The 24,197-nt window shown below is 34.4% G+C and overlaps 2 protein-coding genes across 4 annotated transcripts; one reads left to right on the top strand and one right to left on the bottom strand.

Moving 5' to 3' along the window:
- Positions 1-603: 603 nt before the first annotated feature.
- LOC140772517 (RNA polymerase II transcriptional coactivator KIWI-like) lies at positions 604-11,146 on the top strand. 3 transcript variants are annotated; one of them, XM_073114626.1, is made up of 4 exons: positions 604-955; positions 1,050-1,155; positions 10,574-10,596; positions 10,865-11,146. In XM_073114626.1, the coding sequence occupies exons 1-4, from the start codon at positions 812-814 to the stop codon at positions 10,922-10,924; spliced, it is 333 nt and encodes a 110-aa protein (XP_072970727.1). In that variant the 5' UTR covers positions 604-811; the 3' UTR covers positions 10,925-11,146. The 3 variants fall into 3 exon arrangements, with proteins under 3 accessions (XP_072970727.1, XP_072970728.1, XP_072970729.1); XM_073114627.1 differs by having other exon boundaries at positions 10,871-11,146; XM_073114628.1 differs by lacking the exon at positions 10,574-10,596.
- Positions 11,147-13,969: 2,823 nt separating this feature from the next.
- On the bottom strand, positions 13,970-18,270 carry LOC140772364 (protein kinase STUNTED-like). The gene is made up of 10 exons (XM_073114398.1): positions 17,728-18,270; positions 17,463-17,584; positions 17,265-17,371; positions 16,086-17,180; positions 15,757-16,005; positions 15,510-15,676; positions 15,356-15,435; positions 15,125-15,272; positions 14,769-14,918; positions 13,970-14,409 (listed from the first exon to the last, which is right to left on the bottom strand). The coding sequence occupies exons 1-10, from the start codon at positions 18,061-18,063 to the stop codon at positions 14,143-14,145; spliced, it is 2,721 nt and encodes a 906-aa protein (XP_072970499.1). The 5' UTR covers positions 18,064-18,270; the 3' UTR covers positions 13,970-14,142.
- Between the last annotated feature and the right edge of the window lie 5,927 nt (positions 18,271-24,197).

The following is a 24,197-nucleotide window of genomic DNA, read 5'->3' on the forward strand; positions in this document are numbered from 1 at the left end:
GTGATCGTTACATTTGAGAGTCGGAACTAAAACTTCTTGTATGGATTTGCTTCAAACTTAATTCTAAATTTTTTTCCATACAATTTGTTATATGCATTTGGGCTTAAGAGTGGAGATTTGTTCTAAACTCCAAACTTTGTTGTATAGATTTTTATTATGGTGAGTTATTAGAATTGTAATTTTGATATTGTATGAGTTTTGAGTTAGAAATAGGTTATTTTATTTGTATAATAAATCAATAACTATTGAATTATTATAGAATTTATTAAGCGGGTTAGACGGATTGTGTTAACGTGTCAGGTTAACACGACCCGTTTATTAAACGAGTTAAACAGTCGTGTTAACCTGACCCGTTTATTAAACAAGTTAAACAAGTCATATTAATATAACCTATTTATTAAACAAGTTATACGGATCGTGTCGTGTTATCCATTTAATATTTGAGTAGTGTTCGTGCCTAGTAAGTACAACCCATTTATTAATTGGGCCTTGTCAGTGTCGGATGAAGTTGGCTCAACCCGAATCCGGCCCAATATGAACTAGTTTAAGGAGACCCGGTTGCCACCGCTACAGCTGGCTAACCTCTCAAGGTACGGTTCTGGCTTCGCATTAGGCGGGAAAACACTCTGTTCGATTCGGAATCGGGAAACGTTCGGAGAGGAGTTCCGAATCCGAGACAGCTAACAATGTGTAGGGAAATGAATCTCTCGAAAGGAGAAACGGGAATCGATTCCCAGTTCGGGACTTGTTTTGAGCTCTAACCTCCAGTAGTATAAATCGAAGAGAAGAAGAGGAGACAAAGGAGAGAGCAATGGTGAAGAAGGGAAGGAAGCGAAGCAACGAACCCGAGCTCTGGAGCGGCGACTCCTCCGACGGCGGTGAATCTCCGCTGCCAAAGAAGGCGGCAAAGTTGAGCCCCAGCATAGGCGCTTCCAAAGAAATCCTGATCTGCGAGGTAAGGCCCCTGATCTCCTTCTTCCTGGGTCGGATTCGAGAGCTTCTCGTCTAAATGCGATTTGATTCCGTCTAATTTCGTGGTTCGGTCGCAGATATCGAGTACTCGGAGGGTGGTGTTAAGGAAATGGAAGGGTGTGACCATGGTGGACATCCGAGAGTTCTACGAGAAGGGCGGAGAGCAGCTTGCGGGAAGGAAAGGTAATTTGTTTCCTTCTTGTTTGATAATTGATGATACCAATCGTGTAGAGCTTTATATTGTAGTAAGAATATGATCCGTCTTGGCATATTGGTTCCCAAATAAACTTAAAATAACAACCTGTTTGGAAACTTCCATTGCTTTGTATTCTACTTCCTCTAAATCCTCTATCTGTAAGCACTTCAATTGATTTCAGTGGATTTGGAAGATTTCAGTGTAAGAAATGAAATCGGATGATTAGATGTCGATTTTGGATTGAATTCAATTTGCCCAAATCTCACAACTAATACTTATTTTTATTGCATTCTTAATGATGTCTAAGACTAAGTTGCCGAATCTGCTGATACAAACTTTTAGTAGGGGGGACCAAATATCACATGTGACTCAACAACAATATTAAATTTCTGGTTCGAATTAGAATCTTATGTGATAAGAAGGGTCATTAATAAGAATATCATGGAATGAGAATCATGAAATGGAGTCATTTGTTAAATGGATCTGAAAGACTTTCAATAAATCCAATAGACAGGATCAGTTGAATCATGTAGATATAATTCTATACATATTTAAATAATATAAAAACTAACTTGAATCGATAGTCATTGCCATTGATACTAGAAGGAAGATGAAGGAGATAATTGAGAAATTCTAAGGGATGGATTTTCACACCTTTCAGTTTCACATGTAATGGAAATAGGAACTGAATCGATATTTTTATTAAAACCTCTCTTAGGGATCACAACCCAATGAGCTTTATCGTCACAAGTCCATTAATTGTGACATGGGCTTCTACACATTTAGAATCATATCAACTTAATTATATTTCTAAAGCCCAAAATAAATTTAAACTTATAGATCACTTAAGTGGGCTTAACATTAATGACAGACCCATATACACTTTATTAAACATATGAGCCCACTAATCAAATTATTAACAATCTTTCACTTAGGCTACATATGTCACTCGATAATGCACATGGTAAAAATAACTGTATTGAGCTCAAAAATACCATTCAACTATAGAAATTTCTTTAAACAAATCTGGTCCATTAATTGAACAAGTATAAAACTAAAGTGGTCTTTGCTACTATATCTGTAAAAAGTCTAAATCAATAATCACAATACTAATGCAATTAATGACATAGATTATTTATGGATGTGTAGCATGGAAATTACATAAAAATGATCTCCGCATGCCTATTTCCAACTGATCCTTTTTATGACCCAAAAGGTTTAATGTCATATTTACAAGCACCATATGTTAAACAACAATAGTAAATTATGATTTTCAGTCATAGTTGTTAAGACGAACATATATATTATTCTTGAACCTTAGTACGTATAATAAACAAAAAATATCTTAATGTTCGATATGTGTCAAATAATCCAAACATAAAAGCAATACAAGCTCTTACTAATTTGGAATATCGTCCAAAAAGAGAACTCTCATACGACTCACATGCTTATGAAACACTTTGGATGGCAAACCTTTCGTGAGTGGGTCAGCTATCATAAAGTTTGTGCTGATATGCTCAATTGACACCTGAAGATTTCCAACCCTTTCTTTCACAGCTTAGAACTTGATGTCAATGTGCTTAGACTTTGACGAGCTATGATTGTTCTTGGAATATAACTCAGCAGCTTTATTATCACAATTGATCATCAAAGGTTTCTCAATACCATCAACAATTTGTAGCCTAGTGATAATCGCAGCCATATTCCATGGTTGGATACTTCATAGCAAGCTATAAATTCTGCTTCCATAGTAGAAGTGGCTATAAGTGTTTGTTTGACACTTTTTCAAGAAATAGCTCCTCCTGCTAGCATAAAAACATAGCATGAAGTTCTTCTGCTATCTAAGCATCTAGTAAAGTCGGAGTCCGAATAACCAACAACCTCCAAATGATCAGATCTATATGTGAGCAAAAAATTCTTTCGTTCTTTGCAAATACCAAATAATCCGTTTTGCTGCTTTCCAGTGATCCAATCCAGGGTTACTCAGATATTTATCCAACATCCCTATTATGTACGCTATATCCGGACGTGTACATACTTGAGCATACATGAGACTCCCTATAACAGAAGCGTAAGGAAATTTCTTCATTCCCTTTATCTCAAGTTCAATTTTAGGGCACTGTTGTAAACTAAATTTATCACCTTTTGTAACTGGTGTATCCCCAGGTGCACGGTTTTGCATGCCATACCTATCTTTTGAATATAGGTCTTTTGTGATAACCCAAGTATACACCTTGAATGATCACGATGGATTTGTATACCCAGCACAAAAGATACATCACCAAGATCCTTCATATCAAAGTGACCGAATAGAAATTTCTTGGTGTCATGCAATAAGGCTTTATCACTGCTTGCCAGTAGTATGTCATCCACATAAAACACTAGGATAATAAACTTTCTCCCACTAAACTTGAGATATATACATTGATCAACAGTGTTCTCCTGAAAACCAAAAGAAATAATCATTTGATCAAATTTCCGGTACCACTGATGAGATGCCTGCTTTAAACCATAAATGGACTTCTTTAGTTTACATACTAGGTGCTTTGAATCCTTAGATTCAAAGTTCTCTGGTTGCACCATGTAAATTGTCTCGTCAATGTCTCCATTGAGAAACGTAGTCTTTACGTCCATTTGATGTAGTTCTAAGTCATAATGAGCCACAAATGCCATGATTATTCTAAAAGAATCTTTCCTTGAAACATGTGAGAAAGTTTCTTTGTAATCAATGCCTTCCTTTTGAGTAAAGTCTTTGGCAACAAGATGTGCTTTATACCTTTCGATATTGCCTTTTGAATCTCGTTTGGTTTTAAAAACCCATTTGCAACCAATCAGTTTCGTACCTTTAGGCAATTCTACAAGGTCCCACATGCCATTGTCTTCCATAGATTTCATCTCATCTTTCATGACTTCGATCCACTTTTCAGAGTTAGCACATAGTTTGGCTTGATTGAAAGATGTAGGATTATCTTCCAATCCTGTAGCAAACTCATGTTCTTGGAGATAGACAACATAATCATAAAAAATTGTTGATCTCCTTTCTCTAGTAGATCTCTTTAAAGGCACTACTATTTGATGTGGTTGAGATGCTTCCACTATCACTGAAGGTGATTCCTCAACTTGAGTGGATGTTTCCTCTCCAACTGGGTTGAAAGTAGCACAATAGTGTCTAAGTTCACTACATCATCCGGATTTGCTATACTGACAGTATCAGGAATGGTTACCCGATCACCTTCTATAGCAATAATAGTGTCTATTAATAGGAAAGTTGATACTTTTCTTAAATACTATATTCCTTATTTTAGTACTCCCACTATCCTCAATAAATTTGGCATTCCTCGTTTCGAAAAAGGACCTGTTTGAGGGGTCATAGAACTTGAAACCTCTCGATATTTCAGAATAACCCACAAAATAGCAGCTAACAGTTCTTGAGTCCAATTTTCTTTCATTCGGCTTATAAGGCTTAGCCTCAGCTGGACGTCCCCAAATATGTAAATGTCTAATACTAGGCCTTTTGCCTGTCCATAACTCATAAGGGGTTTTTGTCACTGCTTTACTAGGTACTCTATTTAGTAAGTAAAGTGCAGTCTTTATTGCCTCACCTCACAATGACTCTGACAAAGAAGAATGACTTATTCTATTTCTTACCATGTCCTTCAAGGTTCGATTTCATCGCTCAGCTACACCATTTTGATTTGGTTTTCCTGGCATGGTATATTGAGGAACGATACCACATTCGGCAAGGTATTGTGTAAAAGGCCCAGGACGTTGTTCTCCTGATCCGTCATATCTGCCATAGTATTCATCACCACGGTCAGATTTCACGGCTTTATCTTCTTGCCTAGTTGATTCTCAACTTCGGCTTTGAAGAGCTTGAACATGTCTAGGGATTGTGACTTCTCATAGATTAGGTACAAGTAACCATAGCGTGAATAATCGTCTATGAATGTAATAAAGTATGCTTGACCATTCCATGAAACTTTAGGAAATGGTCCACATATATTTGTATGTATTAGTTCTAAGACGTCATTGCCAGTGTTTTGAAAAGCGGTAAAGGTGGCCGCCCTTGGCACCTAGCAGCTCGCTTTGGTGCATGGCAGCCCACTAGACGCGGGTCGGGTCGATATACACGGGTCAGATTCTAGCAAACTTTAAAAAATAAAATAACATTGATCTCCTTAGTCTCCTCTCTCACTCTATCTTCTTTTTCTGCCCTAAGCGGCAGCACGAGCGGCGACAAGCGGTAGCGACGGCAAGCGGCAGAAGTAGCACAAGCGGCAACGACGGCAAGCGGCAGCGGCAACGATAGCACGAGCGGCAATGGCAGCAGCGACAAGCGGTAGCATGAGCTCATCTGCATCTGTTGCCCCTTCTCGCTCTTTCGCTATAGCTTTCTTTCCGGCGACGAGATGCTAAGCTATCTCTCGCTCTCTACTTCCCTCTTTTTCAACTTTTTTTCCTATATTTCCAATTTTACCCCTACTATAAATGGATGATAGGCTGTCATTTGAAGTAGTACTGAAGGGTAGTGTGGGGATTTTTTTAATTTTCTAGTTTTTTTAGGATCTCAGTGATTGTTAAATGAGAAAAAAGGATTAGTTATGATTCTATTTTGGCTACTTGTAATCTTTGTATTAATTTTTAGTTATATTAGAATATATTATATATCATGTATAATTATTTTTAATTTTTTATATATTAAAATACTACACCGCTTTGGCACCCGCCTTCCGCCTAGGCGCTAGGTGGTGGGGTGACCGCTCGCAATCTACGGTCGTCTTTCAATACACTAGTCATTGCACTTGTTTGCACCTTTGTTTCGTTTGTCAGTTGTTTTCCCTTTAATACACTCTATGCAAATATCAAAGTCTGACATATCAAGAGATTCAAGAATTCCTTATGACATCAATCTTTCTAGGCGTTGTTTTGATATATGCCCTAAGTGCCTATGCCACAACATAGAAGAATTCTCATTTGTTAATTTTTGCTTTATACCTATGTTACTTGTATGTATAATTTCGTTGTCATTAGAAGTCAAGGTGTTTAACATGTAAAGCTTATCAATCAAAGAACCTGTACCAATCAGAATTGAATTTTGAAAAATATTAAATTTTCCATTTCTAAATGAACAAGTGTAATCGAACTTGTCGAAACATGAAATAGAAACCAAATTTCATCGAAAAGACGGTACAACAAAAGTATTTTCCAAATCCAGAAATACATTAGGTCCTAAATAAAGCCTAAAAACACCTATAGCTTCTACTTCAGCCCTTTCGCCATTTCCTGTAAAGATGTATCTTTCACCATCAGTTGGCTGTCGGCTCTTGAGACAACCCTGCATAGTAACACTTATGTGAATGGTAACACTAGTATCCAACCACTAAGTGTCATTAGGTACAATTGCTAAATTAATTTCTGAACTGACAAAGTTGAGAAGCATACCTTTCTTTACACGCCATTTGACGTACTTGGGGCAATCTTTCTTCATATGGCCCATTTTCTTGCAGAAGAAACAGTTAAATTCTTGATTCTGTTTCTTTTGCTCTTTATGGCCTGAAGTCCCAATTTCTGTATTTTTCTTATTTTTATCTTTATTGTTTGTCCTCTTTCTTTTCTTACTCGAGTCCTCTGAGGTGAATCTCAAATGAGTACTCTCAGATGTCTCATGCTTTAGTATCTCTTCCTCTTGCACACACTGAGCTATAAGCTCATTCAAAGTCCATTTTTCCTTTTGTATGTTATAACTGATTTTGAACTGATTGAATTGTGTAGGAAGAGATATTAAGATTAAGTGCATGAGTATGTTATCAGACATCTCTAACTTTAGTGCCTTAAGTCTTATCACGAGATTGGACATCTCCATAATGTACTCACGGATACTTCTCTTTTTTCGATACCGCATTGAGATAAGCTTAGTCAGAATAGTACTTGTCTCGACCTTTTCATTTGCAGCGAATCGATCTGCTATCTGTTTGAGGAAAGATTTGGCATTTTCCTCTTCAGGAATTGAGCCTCTAATGGATTTCGGAATGGACGGCTTCATGATCATAAGACTCATGCGATTTGATCGCTCCCATTTCTCAAATGCAATTTTCTGCTCAGCAGTACTTTCGCTGTTCAGATCTGTAGGGCGATCATGCCTGAATGCATAGTCAAGATCCATGCAGCCTAATACGATCATAACGTGTTATTTTCGTTTCTTGAAATTTGTACCATTAAGTACAGGGATGTTGTTAACATTTGTAGATAAAATAAAGAAAACTCACAATTGTTAAACAATTAATTCCAAAAAAAAAAAAACCTAGCACATAGTGATCAAACATTGATAATAAATTATGTCAATTAATAACTCTATCTTTGGACAGATTTACTAATTATATGAAAACCTCATAATTGTCACATGTTTATCACCACATCTATATATGCAATTCGGCCAAATATTAATTTTCCTTGGGCCAACTAATATCCGCATGAATTTATATACACACATAACCAATTAATTATTTACAACAGACTAATCTACACAATAGCAGTCACTTTGGCAACATATTGTTTCAACTAATCCATTTTGAATTATTTTTCTAGAATGATTATGAGTTAATCCTTAAAATCCAAAAGAATTATGGACAAAATCTTTAATTTCCATAATTGAAAGAATTAACTTAAATAATTACTGCAAACTAAATTACAGTCTCCGTCGCAGCAAAAGTCGAAACGGACGATCGCAAATAACACGACTGTCGAGCGACTTTTCTCATGGAGAGATCCCGTGATCCATTCCGTGAGAAGAAAAACTTGAAACATGAATTCACTAAAATGGATTCACATGACCCTATTGAATTTGAATCTCGATTAAAAAATTCAGTAAAGTATTCATTGAAACATGAAAGATTTATATAATTTTTTACCAATTGCATACATCCATATAAAACAAAAAACATCTCCTTTCGATGAACAAAGGAACAAATCTAATAAATTGCTTTAGTCTTCCAAAATTTAAAAAAAAAATGATTTTCATATATCCTGTATTATAAACCGTAATTTCCAAAATTTTAGAAGAAGAAAATGATGGCAACCTTAATTCTCAAAAAATTATATCAAACATAATTCAACATTGCTCTGATACCAATTGAAAGACTTTTAATAAATCCAATAAACAGGATCAGTTGAATCATGTAGATATAATTCTAGAGATATTCAAATAATATAAAAACTAACCTGAATCGATAGTCATTGCCATTGATACCAAAAGGAAGAAGGAAGATGAAGGAGATGATTGAGAAATTCTAAGGGATAGGTTTTCACACCTTTTAGTTTCACATGTAATGTGAATAGGAACTGAATCGATATTTTTATTAAAACCTCTCTCAGGGATCACAACCCAATAAATTTTATTGTCACAAGTCCATTAATTGTGACATGGGCTTCTACACATTTAGAACCATATCAACTTAATTATATTTCTAAAGTCCAAAATAAATTTAAACTTATATATCATTTAAGTGGGCTTAACATTAATGGCAGATCCATATACATTTTATTAAACATATGAGCTCACTAATCAAATTATTAATAGGATCATGAGTGATTGACATGCTTAATAAAATCCAGGATGCAATTTATCCAGTCGAATACAGAACCACTGTGTAAGCATAGAAAGTGACATGATTTGTTGGTAGTGCTAATGTATATCTACTTGATTGTTTACTTTATTCTTCCTTTCCTACTCTGTGATTGCAATCTTCAGCCCTTGGTGGTCATTATACAGATTCACAAACAAGAGTATAAGTCAATTATTTCAGTTGCATGAATTAGGGTGTATCATGGTACATGCCACTTGCTGTTGCTTATTCCCAGCCCATTTCCATATAAATCACTATGTACGCCTAGGTTGTTGATACAACTCTGGATTTATTATTAATATTATCATGAATAAGAAAATCCAACTTCTTCCTTCACCATTCTATATCCATTTGTTCTCTTTTACTGTTTTGCACACCCTTTCACAGGAGGTCAAAACCATGGAAGCCATAGCCGATCATGATCTAAGGCCAAAACTAGTTCCACAACTAGTTTCGGCTTGGTATCAGCCGATACTCGATCCGTTATCCTGATCCGAAATTGAGAGAGAGAAAGAGAGAGGAGAGTGAGAGAGAAAGAGCGTCAGAGGTCAACGAAGTCGGATTTGTGTCGAAAGATTTTGCCGGAAGTTGATGGAGGTCGGAACTATGTTGGAGAAGCATTGGCTTGGGGGAGAGAGAAAGAGTGGGAGAGGGAGAGAAAAGAGAGAGGAGGGAATTGGAGAGGGAGAAAGGAGGTAGTCGGTGAGTGGGAGGGAGAGGATGAGAGTTTATTTTAAAAAAAGAAAAGGGAGAGAGTTAAGAGAGATTTAATGGCGAGAGAAAGTTTGATAAAAGAGAGAGTTACTAGAGGAGAGAGTTTGATAAGAAAGAGAGAGTTACTAGTAGACGGTAGAGAGAATTTGATAAGAGAGAATTAGTGGAAGAGAAGGTAAGATTTTTTTTTTATTTGTGTAAGAGAGGGAGAGAGTGAGTTGTCGAAAGAGGGAGAGATAGAGATTGAGAAAATAATATTTATTTTTTAGTTTTTAGACTTTATTTATGAATAATTTATAATTATATCTTATTATTATTTTTTCTAAAAATTTAGAATTTCTCTGTATTTTAAAAATTATTTTAAGGCTTATACGGACGATTAATACTGCCGATACGTATCATTATTCGGACGGCCGATTCCGGTCCCGATTCTAATACTTAGACCTTAGTCAAACTAATTTATTTTTTCTTTTTCTTTTATATTCTCTGTATATCTGTCCCTATTCTTTGTTCTTTTCCCAGGAGGCTATGATCATGTATCACCTTGTCATGTTGCATTCCTTTGATGAGCATTTTACTCTGAAATTTGGAGTAATGTTTCAATTTAGAATAAATTGGAGAAAATTAAGTACAAGAAATAATCTTAAAGAAGAGGATGATGGGCATGGTCATGCATTCTCATACTGTTTTGCTATATTCTCATAGTCCCACCATTCAACCTGATGAGAAAAAAATATGATAAAAGATGACTTGAAAGAAGCCAGGTTGCTGCAATCACTAGATAATAATCACAAAATACTTCCCTGTTGGGCACTCAAATATGTCTGTTTCTATTTTGCCAGCTTCAATTTGTGCTGCACATCAGCCTATAGTTATTGCGAACACTCACTACTTTATATGCTTAGAATTTTCGTTGAAACACTTTATTATCTGCAGCATATAAGTTGTTGGAGCTCAATTTATCAGGTGTTATGTTGTGCAGAAGACTTGGTTTATAGTCTTTGCATACATTTTTTATTATGATACCGAATGTGCACTCACAAATTATAAAAGTTCATTTTTCTTGCAGGTATCTCACTCCCTAAGGATCAGGTGTGTCTCTTTAACATGTTCTCGTTGACATTTTTCATCTTTTGAACACATAATATCATCGTTTGTTGCCCAACCATTATAGATGATTCATTACCTGCATTCTTAGGACACAGTTGTAGGCTTATAACACGAAATAAGGTGCATTTATTTTCTTCTATCATCTCACCTTAGTTGAAGAGAAGTATCATGTTGTAATTTATATTCTTTCTAGTAGCTTGACATAAATGCTTTCTCCTCTTTCAACTTATTTATCTGCTTCTACATGAAGTGGAAGATCCTTTGCGACCACATTGATGAAATCAACCAGGCGTTCAGTGAGAATCCATAGCCATAAATGTATTCTTGTCGAGCTGCAGTGAAGATGATGATCTTTTTGGTAGTTATGGAAGCTGCGAATTCGAGATTTTGTTTCTCTGCTAGCATGAGTGATACTTGAGATCTTGTTTTGTAAGTAACAATGTCAAATAGGATGGTTAACAAAGGGCAAACTAACTGAGAAACTATATTGTAAATAAACGAACTCTTCTGTGCAACTACGCAGCTTGTAGCAAACTTTCATGTCAAAGATAACCGATTCTTTATATCATTCATAGCTTTATCCTTTTTTTTTTCTAATTATTCACTTCCTGAGATCCAAATGAGCTTAGCAGCAGCAGACATGCAAAATTGATATCCAATAAATCATCCTTCTCTGATGGTTTTAAAGCTTGAATTGTTTACCACTTCTAACGAATGCAACATATTTGTTGCCTATAATCTAGTAAAAGGTGTTTGCATCTTATTACTTATCAGATCTTCCTGTTACTAGATCTGCAGAATTTTGTGGTGTTACTCCTGTAGTGATATATGTAGGACAATGACTGATAAATCTACATACATGTGCATTTGCATAGATAAATGGATAACTCCCTGGTGATTATTTTCCACGAAAACATCATGATCAAGCTGTGGCTTTCTCATTGTCAGAAACCAAGACATAATATTAATGTATGCCTGCATTCTCTTTTGAAGTCTAATCAGACAGCCGAGGATCACGGTCCAGCATATAGCTGCCAATACTCAAGATAATGTTTGTCTAGTGGAGGCAAAGTACTTTGAATTTAGTATCTAGATTCATCAATAGAAAGACTAAGTTGTCAAACCTCCAAACAGCCATATGTAACTAAAAATTTGTGCCTTCTAGGTTAGGCCTTTATTAGATGAATATTCCATGAAAAGATTGGCTTGCTGCTAATGAAGCAACTTTTTATGTTTGAATATTGTTCTCTGAAACTTGCAAATCTTTTGAATTCATCTGTATAAGTTACAACATGCAATGTTTTTTCTATATTTCTTTCCCTTTTCATGTAATTTTAGGTCTGAATAATACTTGGAATGTTGCTAGTCGCATTGTTTGGAGTAATAAAAGTGATGAAATTGGTCGTATGCTTTTAGTTGTGATGTAAATGGATGGTGCATAAATTGAGTAGTAAGGTCATATCCACTCTCCTCCTCCAAATTAAACACAAATCACATATCATATTCATATTCATACTGCAACACATAGTGATGCTACTCAATTCTCAATTATATAAAAAATATGAGCTATTTGCACCAAAAGTTCATTGGGTTTTAGTAAATTAAACTCTTAAAATTGAGTGCATTCACATTTTTTATAATAAAATACATATAGTTTACATAAAAAAAAAATACACACAAGAGCTCATATCTACAAATGGAGAAAACATATATAGATAAGAACAGACAAGAGAAAAGAAAAAAAAAAAAGATTAGGGAACTCACATGAATTACAAAAGTATAACCTATCCGATCCTTATTTCCCCATTCCAATAAACAGTTTCAAATATGTGGATATGTGAATATTTGTTCCAAAAAAATTATTAAATTCATATTCTTTCGTCTTCTTTTTTTATCCTTTTTCGAAAGCTTTCTACAATCTTTGTACTTTCGCATTAGCGTTCAGAATTTTCATACTAGCACGTACAGCTATTCTTTATTATTATTTTTTTATAGTAGAGCTATTCTAGTATACATTCAAGCAGGGCATTCCAGTTTTTACCGTACTCAATGGATATCCAGTAGAATTTAGAATTGTGCAGGAATGTAGCAGTTGAGATCCAAAACATTAATGTCAAAGTAATAAGATCGTACGTACCTTTGGATTGATATAGAATCATAAAGCCGTCACTACGATATGTAGTTAATGCAAACTAGACTAAAGAATAAAAATATGCTTATTCTTGTATACGTCTTCCTGTACTAGTATAGCAACTAAATAATTATTTTAATTTATATTAATATACTGATACTTATTCCTCTCCCCACCCACGTCTCTTCAATCTAATATTTTTTATTTATCAATTATTATTTTACACCTAAAACGACATAACTTTAATTAATTATTATTAATTATTTTCTCCTTTCTCTTCCTCTATCAAATTATCATTTCTACTTTATATAAGTGCAATTATTATGTAATATATTAACATACAGCTAGATACTTTTAATCTTATACAGCTATAAGCTTTCTTATGTTAATATAAAAATTTAGAATAGCTATACTAGTATTTATCTTAAAAGGTGGAGCTAATATTGAATTGTGGATTGAATTCTCTTTTCTTGTGCAATTTGCCTCTCTCTCTCTCTCTCTCTCTCTCTCTCTCTCTCTCTCTCTCTCTCTCTCTCTATATATATATATATACCTATCTATCTATATCTATACATAAAATATTAAGTTTCATTGTTTTGTCTTCTTCGATAAGAAATATAACATCCACAATAACCAAGAAAGAAAGAGACACCTCAAGGAAGTCTTTAGATTCAACTTGTTTGGGTCACCCTCACAGATCTACTTCCTTTCTTCCGTGCAAGTTTCTTAGTCCAAAAGTATATATGTAATATATAATACAACTACTACACTCAAAGATAGAGATTTTTCTCTTATATTAATCATTTATTAAAGAATAGATTGCGAACCTTAAATATCACTATCCTTACTTTGTTTTATTGTGCAACTTGGATATCATGCTTAGGGTATGTATGGATGCAGAGATTATTTTGATGTAAAATTAACTAACTAACTAACTAACTAACTAACTAACTAACTAACTATAAATATATAAATGGCAAGGCAATAAGAAAGTCTTTATGATTCTATTCTATTATATCAGATGTCAATGCTTTAGTAGCAATAATAAATGGAAGAAGTGGATCGATTAAAAACAGTGTGAAGATTAGTAAACACAAAATAGCATGCTAAGTATAAATTAATGCTGCTATGATTGAAAGGAATACAAATAGTAATGTAAAATGCACAGAAGAATCAAGCCATAACCAATTGATCATACTGAAAAAAGGAAAGAATTTCCTTCCAAAAAATCTTTTACATAGGAGAAAGGGGCTGGCTTAAACAGGCAAAGAGGATGGTAATTTTGATTTACCCTAGTCTGCCATGCATCTAATCAACCAGATGATAAGATGAAGAACACTTACAAGACACACACCTTATAGAAAAACAACTTAGTCACAACATTTACAACAAATTAATTAGTCAAAGCTTGACGACCGACTCCATCTCTCCTTCGCATAGTCCTCCATGGATGTGCACGCAGATAAAGAATCAATAGTTTGCTCTGTGCTGCTAATTGAGAGTGAATCATCCTCTATGTCAAGCAGCGCGAGGTTAAGATGTGATTGGATGTTTGCATCTGCTGCCATTACTTCACCATCTAAACCATCAAAACCTTCAGAAGCACTAACTTCTAACCTTGCCCACTTAACAACATCTTCATCCCCTTGCAACAGCTTCAAAACCTGCAGTCAAAAGGAAATAAGATATTCATTCAAATATCTTCTATCCATGGAATTCCTCTAGTTGTTTACTGTCTAAAATTAAGTAGTCTGAATAATGGAAACCAATTCATTTATGAAAACAACTATGTGGTTCCTGTGGGGCTTTATTAAGAATGGATAGCAGTATTAGCCCCACCTATATATGGCTCCACCATTTCCTCTGTTTGTGATCATGGATATGATCATCAATAGTTTAAATGGCCTTTCCAAATCCAAGAGAACAACTAAATACTTTCTTAGCTTTGTTCTACCTACCACATGTCATATTTAATTCAGAGGGCAAAATAACATATGATTCATTTGAGAAGATGGGATCTTACAACATCCATTCCCGGACGTGACTGAGAGGCCATCCTTATGCATATCGAAGCAGCCAGGGTCAGCCTTTCCATCTGTTCACTATTATATTCATTGCCCAAGCATGGATCCACCAACCGTTTAATTTCTTGACCTTGCAATATTGGCTTTGCCTGGCAACGAATTAGAAAAAGGAGAATAGCCATAATGATGGATCAGAAGGTCCGACATATCTTCAATAATTCACTTGGTAATAACTGAACTAAGTAGATTCCATCCATCTTGTACATCAATGATGGAAGTTAAACCTTTCAATTGGTTTTAGTTCAAGTCATGATTTGTGCTTAGAGAGTGACATAGACTTTAGAAGATGACTTACCCACATGACCAGGCTCTCCTGTCCCTTAGGACACCCTGTCCTTATGGGCTTTCTTCTTGAAATAAGCTCAAGAAGCACGACACCAAATGCATATACATCAATCTTCTCATTGACTTTCCCATATATAAAATATTCAGGCGCCAAATACCTATAAAAGAGATGTAAATTTAGATGTCATAAGTCTATAACAGTCGCAATGAATTAACTTTACAATTCCATGACGATACAAACCCGAAAGTCCCAGCAATATCAGTGCAATTAACGTGTGATGCTGAAGATGACACCCACTTTGCCAGCCCAAAATCGGACAGCTGAAATATTCCAACCAGAAATTTGTGACACACTGATTAAAAAGCTTATATTAGAACAAAGTGGTAAATCTAACCTGTGGCTCAAAATCCTCAGAGAGGAGGATATTTGAAGACTTAACATCTATATGGATCACAGGTTGAACGGTACCACCAGCATGCAAATAATGAAGACCCTCAGCTACACCAATCGCCACTTTATATCTCTCAGCCCAACTAAGAATGTACCTGTTCTCTTGCTCACCTAATAAAAATAAATAAATAAGATTTGAGAGAAAAAGGGAAAAGTTAGCAAGAATTTGCACTTATATCTCTGATGCCTACCATGAATAATTTCTTCTAAGCTGCCCCTCGGAAGGTAATTATATACCAACATGAGACTGTTGTTCTCAAAGCAAAAACCCAACAGGGAGATGATGTTCTTGTGACACAAGGCGGTTAAAATTTCAATCTCTGATACAAACTCTTTCAGCGCATCACCAGAGGTCTTCAATATTTTCACAGCAAAGATGTTGCCATCTAGAAAGCAGGCCTTGTAAACCCGACTACTTCCACCCTTTCCGATTAACTTCTCTGCATTACAAATTAATTCAAATTAGAATTTCATCCAATACAGCATGAATGTGTGGAATGTCTGGGTAAAGGAAAGTGACCGTCAGAGAAGTCTGATGTAGCAAGACTGAGTTCTTCATAGCTGAACAATCTACAAACTGATGAATACTTCTCTTGAAGACCCTCCAGTTCCTTTCGATCCCTTCCATCTTCATTTGGGAAAGCAAGACATGGAGGCGAATTAGTTTCAGCCAGAATAGCCCCGCTATCTAAATCATAATCAAGTTTGGTGTCTGCATCTGATTTTATGGACTTGCTATCAGGATGGATAGCTGAGTAGCGGCTCGGGAGCCTCATTGCCCACTTAAGCACGGAGACCTTGGGCAAGTCAAAGGAAGCACTCCTTTTGTGGGTTAACATTGTCTTCCTAAGGAGGGTCCGACCAGATCTACCTTCTGGCAACTCCTTAGGAGAAGCGATGGATAAACTTGAGGAAGCCTCTGATCTCTGCACCAGAGCCAGGTTAGGTGGCTCATCTTCCATGGATTCATTTGAGCAAGAGGGATCTGGGACAAGGGTGCATACAGAACAGATCTTTCTGGGAGAAGCATTTGTCACTGATGAAAGATCATCAGTGACACTGCTACGACAACTCACTCCAACATTTGATTCAGTTGAAGGCTTAATATCATTGCCACTCCTAAGATGACTTCTAAACGGCAACAAACAATACAAATCCCCATCCCCATCGGTTGGGAGTTCAGTCAAGTTGTTGCTCTCTTGTCGGTGGACTTCAGAGGTGAAGCTTGCAGATCGACTGGTGGCAGAGCTACTGCAAGTGAAAGAATCAAGAGATTTCAGCTCATTTGAAAGCTTAGCATCGTCTCTCCCTTGATCTTTAATCGGAAACAAGCAGTACAAATCACCATCTTTGCCGCAAGGCAGATCCTTCTGCTGTGTTTCAGAGATGAAGTTTGTAGGTTGACTAGTACAAATGCCACCAGAATTCAACTCATCACCATCTTGCAGATACTCGGAAGATCTCGAATCATTACCCTGTTGACCTTTAACTGGCAACTCACAGTATAGATCATTATCCCAACAACCGGGAAACTTAGCCAAATCCTTAGTCGACCTCCCGCTAGCTCTAGAGATGAAGCTTGACGAAAGGCCACGCCCGCGCACTTTTCTTTTATCTGATACAAGAATCAAAGTTCAGCAATTGAGCATATTAAATTCATAAGACTCAGCGATAACAAATCAGTAAAAAGCCAACGAACCTTTTTCTTCCCTCTGGAAAATAATTTTGCCATTGCTCACTGCAAGCATCGCGCACTCGCAAGGCAGTTTCTTCGCACAATACTTCGCAATAGAGACAGACGAATACCTAATAGAAAGTCTGAAGCATCAGAAAAGACTACGCAACTGGGGCAAGGAAGAAACCAGAAAGACACAATAAGAAGAGCAAATGCACTCACCCGGCACCCCGGTTGTTCTTGGGAGCACCGAGAATTAGCTTGGACGCCTTAAAGGAGCTCACCTCCCCAACCAACGCCTTATGGATGGACGAACCTTTGCAAATCTTAAGCTTCAGATCGATCTGTGAAATGGGTGGTTAGATTTCGATGAAAAACTGCGAGAATCGCTCGAAAGATTGGATTTTGAGAAGCGCGTCGGAAGAAGTCGGTGGGAACAGTTGGAGAAACAGGCAAAAGATTGGAAATTGGGGACGGACTAGCCTACCTGCTTGAGATTGCAGAAGCCCTCATAGACGGCGAGCATGGAGGCGAAGTCCTGTGCCGAGGAGGAGGACGAGGAGGAGGAAGAAGCAGAAGAAGAAGAGAGGACATGGAGAGCGATGACGAGATCACCGGGAACGGCCAATTTAACGAGGGCCCAAGTGAGGAGCTCTCGGCTTTGGGAGTCCATCTTGACGGCGACCACTATAGTTTTCCCTTCTCTCTTCGCCTCCGCTCCTTTTTCTTCTTCTAACTCCTCTTTAGTTTCCATTTCCCCACCTTGGTCTTCTACTCCTCCTGCTTGATTCACGTCCTTGGCGTTCGATTTCCTTATCTTCATGTGGGTCTCTTCGCCTTCTTCCTTCTAAGACTCTGCCCCGAGGCTGCGAAGGTTCTCTTGGGTGCGACGAGCTCTTCCTTTCTCTCTCATGGAGTCGAGCTTGGAAGTGGGAGATTTGCCACCTGGGTCACGGGAATAGATACCCTGGGGTTTGGTAAAAGGAGAGTAATACGTGGTGTACTCTTCTTCCTCTCCCACCACCCTCCTCTTTCCCTTCCTCTCTTCCAGCAGCAACCGTTCTCATTTTGGCAACATCATCCCTCCCCTTTCTTTTTCTCTCTCTCTCTCTCTCCACTTCTTGGCCCAATAATGAAAACCACTCGTTTAAAAATATTTGCAAATCAACTCCTCCTTTCCAAATTATGAGAACCGGTCAATCTCCTCGGTAGTATATGAATAATCGCCAAAGTATTTATTTGGGCAATAATCTATTAAGTTAGTCAATATTTTAGAGATATAGTTCTATCAAAAGTTCTAGATAAAATATCAACGAAGAGGACTTAATAATACATTTATATAGTTTGAAAGATGTATATATCTACTTCTTAAGAAAAAGAAAAGGAAGATGACAAATTGGTGAGTGGGGGACAAAAGAAAAGGGCGGTTGACATATATATGTTTAGGCTCACAGCAAAGTGATGGATGGAATGAGGATGAGAGGAGAGGATTCACAAATATTTCAATGGGGTTTTCCAAGTCAAAAATTGTCTTCTTCTCCTTCTCATGGCTACTTCTAGAAAGAAGGTAAGAGGATGGTCCATCATCAATGGTGGTTCTTGATTGGTATTTGTACTGCATCCAATTGGAAGAGAAAGAAAGAGGTTATTAGTCAACCTCTAATAAGAATGTAAAAGACTTTATTTACATCTCACAAAATATTAGCGCTAATAAATCATATTTTTCATTTTATCTAAATTTTAATAGCTAAAAATACTTTAGCGTAAAAATATACCTTTTGATCTAATTTTAAGTGATATTTTTTTCCTAATTTAATTAAATGTAGAATGTAATAGTAATTATGATATTTAAAAATCCCTATTAGGATATCATAAGCTCACATTGGAGTAAGATGTTTGCAGGAGAGAACAAGTAGACAAAAAATTTAAGCACATATATTATATGTTTGTTAGACTATCACTATCAAATAGGCATGGAGCCTACCAAAAAAATACAATGTGATAGGAACTCTATCTAGAAGTATAGATTGCTCTATTTTATGTCATTATTAAGACAAAAACTTTGGAAGGACAAAATTGGCATATGCTCTTTTGATGATGGATGGATTGGATGCCTCCCAACTTTATTCTCCACCTTTAAATTTTAAAAAAAATTCTCCAACTTTATCTCAAATTGGTAACTGCTCCTATCTTCTTGAAAAAAAAATATATATATATTTTTTATTTTTATATTTTAAAAAATCTTAAATCAGGACCGTTAATTTTTCTATTAAACTTAACTAAATAACGCTAAAAAGACCAATTTTATTATATTTGTTAGACAACGCATAAATAGCTATAATGCCCGGTTAACAAAAAAACTAACCGTTCCATTTTACCCATAAATAAGGGAGGGTGGTAAAATAACTTCTTCTATTTTAACTAAAAAAAAGAGTCTCCGGAGAAATTATTGGCAATTAGAAATAAAAAATTAATTCCATAAAATAAAATTGTATGATATTTTATAAAATTGATAAGAAATATAGCTAAAATGAATAGAAAATTACTGAGTCATCGTGTTCACCTTTTATAGGGTAAATTATTTGAATGAAACCGGATGCTTAAGTTTTTGAATTAAGGTATTAAAGTTACTTTCAAACTACTAAATCTTTAAATCTTGAGGAAAAAAATTAAATCTTTTTATTTGGAGCAGATATAGGTATAACAAAACTTGAAACATAACGTAATATGGATTAAAAAGAATTCCCTAAGTTGTATCTTAATTCAAATTACGCATGGCAAAGAAGTCAACGTTCAAAAGACAACTTTTTCTTCGTCGTGAGTCAAATGTTTTGGGAGTATTAGCATCCTGGCTTCTGGAAACTCGTCGATCAAGATCAGACGGCTGAGATGAAGTGGTGAAGTGGTCCAACCACGAGGTTTCGATATTATAGTTGACTGGTCAACGCGTGCTCTTTGACCCCGTCGTTTTTTCTCATCACATTCACACGTAGTCTTCTTTGGATTCTTGCACTTAAATCCTTTCTGTTTTTAAATTCACATTTTGAGAGTCTCTTTCACAACACGTAATGTTATTTGGATTCTTGCACTTAAATCCTTTCCTTTTCTAAATTCACATTTTGAGAGTCTCTTTCATAACACATCTTTGTTAATTACGTAAGGTTTTTTTATTGCTCGTTTCCGAATTATCTTTTTTTCTTTTCTAATTTTATTGGGCAAATAAGCACAATTATAAATTTACCCTTGGATTTAGCTTAAATTATTTTAAAAATTGTCTCTGCTTTTTTCTACTACCAATTTATCTCATTCCATAAATAAAATCTTTTTGCATAATTTTTCACCAGAAGTTTTGGCTCAAATTTCTTATATATCTAATCTCTCTTACTTGTGAGAACACTCTAATTAAATTTATCTATCAAACCAAGAATACTTGAATTAATTTTGCACTTCTTATTTTATCACATCAAAGACAATTATTACATTATTATTATTATAAACTAGAATTAAATATTAAAATATGTTGCTCTAAATTAGAGGTACAGTTTAAGAATTAAGAATCTATAATAACTATTCAAAAATTTTCCATTAATCTAAAAGCAAATTAGGCAAGTGGATATCCTTATATAAGTTTCGTTTTTATTCATATACTCCTCTAATCTTATATTTGCATAGTATTTCCTCTTGGATCACAAAACCATTGTTTTTGCATGAGTAATGACAACTAAAATATGATTCATTAAATACATAAAATGAAAAAAAAAAACTCTTATACATTTTTCATACATGTATAGAGAGGGCATATTTATCCTTTTATTGTTAAAAATTTATATGTATCCCATATTTGTTAAAATCGAATATGAAGACCATCTATACAAAACTAAGAATTTTAAGTTATCTACGTGTAAATATAAACTTTATTTGTTAATCTACCGCGTTGTTTGTCAATATTACATGTTTAGCTTAAAATATACGGAATAATGGTTGACTATTTTTTTATAAATTATGAGCCGATAGACTAGTTGGATAAAAGGCTAACTTTTGCACTTAAACACTGTGCTCCTGGCGGTGATCGTTTAATTATTATTATTATAAAGAAGAGAGAGAATCAATGTTTCATGCATATGTTCAATATATTCTTATGCTATTATAATCTTAAATTAGGAATTTATAAAAAAAAACATCATAATATCATCTCTAAAATTGTATTACTTATATATATATATATATATATAAAAGTAATTGTAACTTTATATCATATTAATAGATTGGATATATAATTGGGCCAAATAATTTCACAAAAAATTTGAGCTCTGAGATTTATATTTTGTAATGATTCTTCCAACCTTGTTCCAAAAGGCATCTCACTTCCTACATCTATCTATAGCTTGCACCAAAGACTAAAAAAGAAAGAAACATATGAATCCTAAGGACATGGTTCTTTGTGCCCTAGATGCAGATCTCTTTAATTAAAACCCTAATAAATACATAGATGCAGATCTCACAAGCAAAGATATTGGACAGGCTACAAATGAAGTGGGGGCATTAGGAATATTTTTTTAAAATAAATAAATAAGGACTAGTACTTAATTTTTATTTTAATTTTTAAAGTGGTTGTGCAAGTGATGACACCTAAGAATCCTACTTGGAAATCAACACTTTGTTCTTTCTTTGCACATTCCTCGAGGCAGGTAGACCATGTGTTGACTCGCTGGAAGTTTTGTTGGGGTCTTCATTAATTAATAGATTAAAGTTTCTAACCATCTATTAAATATACCCTCTTATGGTCTTATGGTTATGCCTGAAGTTAAGTTATTTCCTTACTAAATGTTTATGTTTTTAAGATGTTTGAGGTATTTCATTCTATATTTATTATGTATTTGAAGGAAAATATATTGTCAAAGAGAAATAATAACTAAGATTTGAGACTTGTAATATTAGATAGGGAGCGATAGAATAGGGAGAAAATGATAATCTGGTTGGAACAAAATAAAAGTCAATGTCAAAGTTCAAGTCAAGTCAAAGGTCAAATTTGATTTATATTAGAAAAATTAAATTTTACTAGATTAACTATATTTGAAAAGCGAAACAAATAGGGAAAAAAAAGCCGAGTAAAATTAGAAAATGTGAAAACATAATAAACACATTATCTTACTTTTTTTTAAATATGAAAATACCTTCAGTTTGTCGAGAAGATAAAAGTCCCAATTCATTCAAACTGAATTAATCTATATTATATCGTTCATTGATGTAAGAAGAATCTATAACTCTTAGTTAGTTCATCATCTAAATATGTAAGTTTTACCTCTTGCTTGCAATGTGCCACATTAACTACTTTATGATTAGATTGCCTCTATGCCTAATACTCATCGTTATAGATTACTCAATCATTATGTTGGTTGGTATCGGATGGTGATGACAAACCCATGCTCTTTGATCAATACCAAATATATAAATAATAATTAGATATATATAGTGGTTCTCCTCACATTTCATATAAAATAGTTTTTGTGAGAAAAATTTAGAACTCCCTATGAAACTTGATCTTCATTGATCTATTTTTAATGGATAAAATCTCTTAACTTCTGATTTCGCTCTGTCAATATGCTACAAATTATAGTCAATATTTGACTAATACTCATATTCAAATAGTTCTTGCCAATTGATAGAAAGTTTTACCTAAAAAACTCAAAGATCCAAGGATGGATCGAAATAATTGGTTAAATTAGATATATTGTAAATATTCGTTGATTCCTTACATAGACCGTGGAGAACCTCTACGAAGGAAACTCCAGTCAGAAAATGAGAAAATCACTATTCTTTTCAATTTTGTGCATATTGTTCGGATATTGTTAAGTACCATCAGATGCCATTTGGTTTTCCTATTATGAAAGATGATTTTTCTGTGTTAGTGTTCAGCCGAACTCTATTTTGTCCAAACATAGTATTGTTCATATGATTATTATTTAGCATCATTCACCTAAAATTGTAGTGATCATGAGTTATTTGAATTTTGCTTTCTTTTACTTTAATATTTAATTATTTTGGATGTAGCAATCTTCTATTAATAGTGTGCCTTGATCATATATAATTATACATAAAAAAAATATTTAGTACTTTGTATTCACAAACTTGTGATTACAATATTTTGTACTAACAAATGCATTTGTTTTTAATTTTGAAGCATAAGATACAAGGAATAAATTTAGAAAGAAAAAGATAATTCTGATATTAATTATTCATCCTGGTATTAAAAATTCCTCTAATAATATTTTAAACAAAATTTGGTAATATTTTTTCATTACATTGGGATTAAACATAGAATTGTACATTAATTTAGACCAAAATTTAGATATTTAATGTTTTTTTTAACATGTAGACCCATTTAAAAGTCTAATGTTTGCTTATATAGTTTCTAAAGTATATCCTCAAAACTTATATGGATGTTTCTCTTTTTCTCTCTTAATGTTAACTAATTTTTACATATTAATTTATTCAATAAATAAAAAGGTGTATGTGCTTTTTTATGCCTATTAAATAGTTTTTATTTTAAAAATATAATTATATTAGACTTCCTAAATTATTGCCTATATTCATAGAGATTCTCTTATTTACTATCATTTTACCCTTATTTAGTGGGAAAAATATATACAAATATTAAGGATAAAATAAATATTTAATATTTTCCGTCCATGTTGAAAGAAGATGAAAAGTATTAATAAGAAACGAAAGCGTCACAAAATAAATAAATAAATAAAAAGATATGTACGAAAATATGATATAATTCAGAGTCACACGTAATTAATTTTATGTAAATTATATATATATATATATATATACTAGAAATATGATATTGAGAAGGGTATACTATCGATTATATTAGAGTTCCTAAATTATTGCCTATGTTACATTTGATACCTCTAGGAGCTTCTCAACTTTAGGCTACAATAAGTGAGTGAG

The sequence above is a fragment of the Typha angustifolia genome, chromosome 12 (assembly GCF_048772165.1).
Source record: "Typha angustifolia cultivar Huaian chromosome 12, ASM4877216v1, whole genome shotgun sequence".
NCBI lineage: Eukaryota > Viridiplantae > Streptophyta > Magnoliopsida > Poales > Typhaceae > Typha > Typha angustifolia.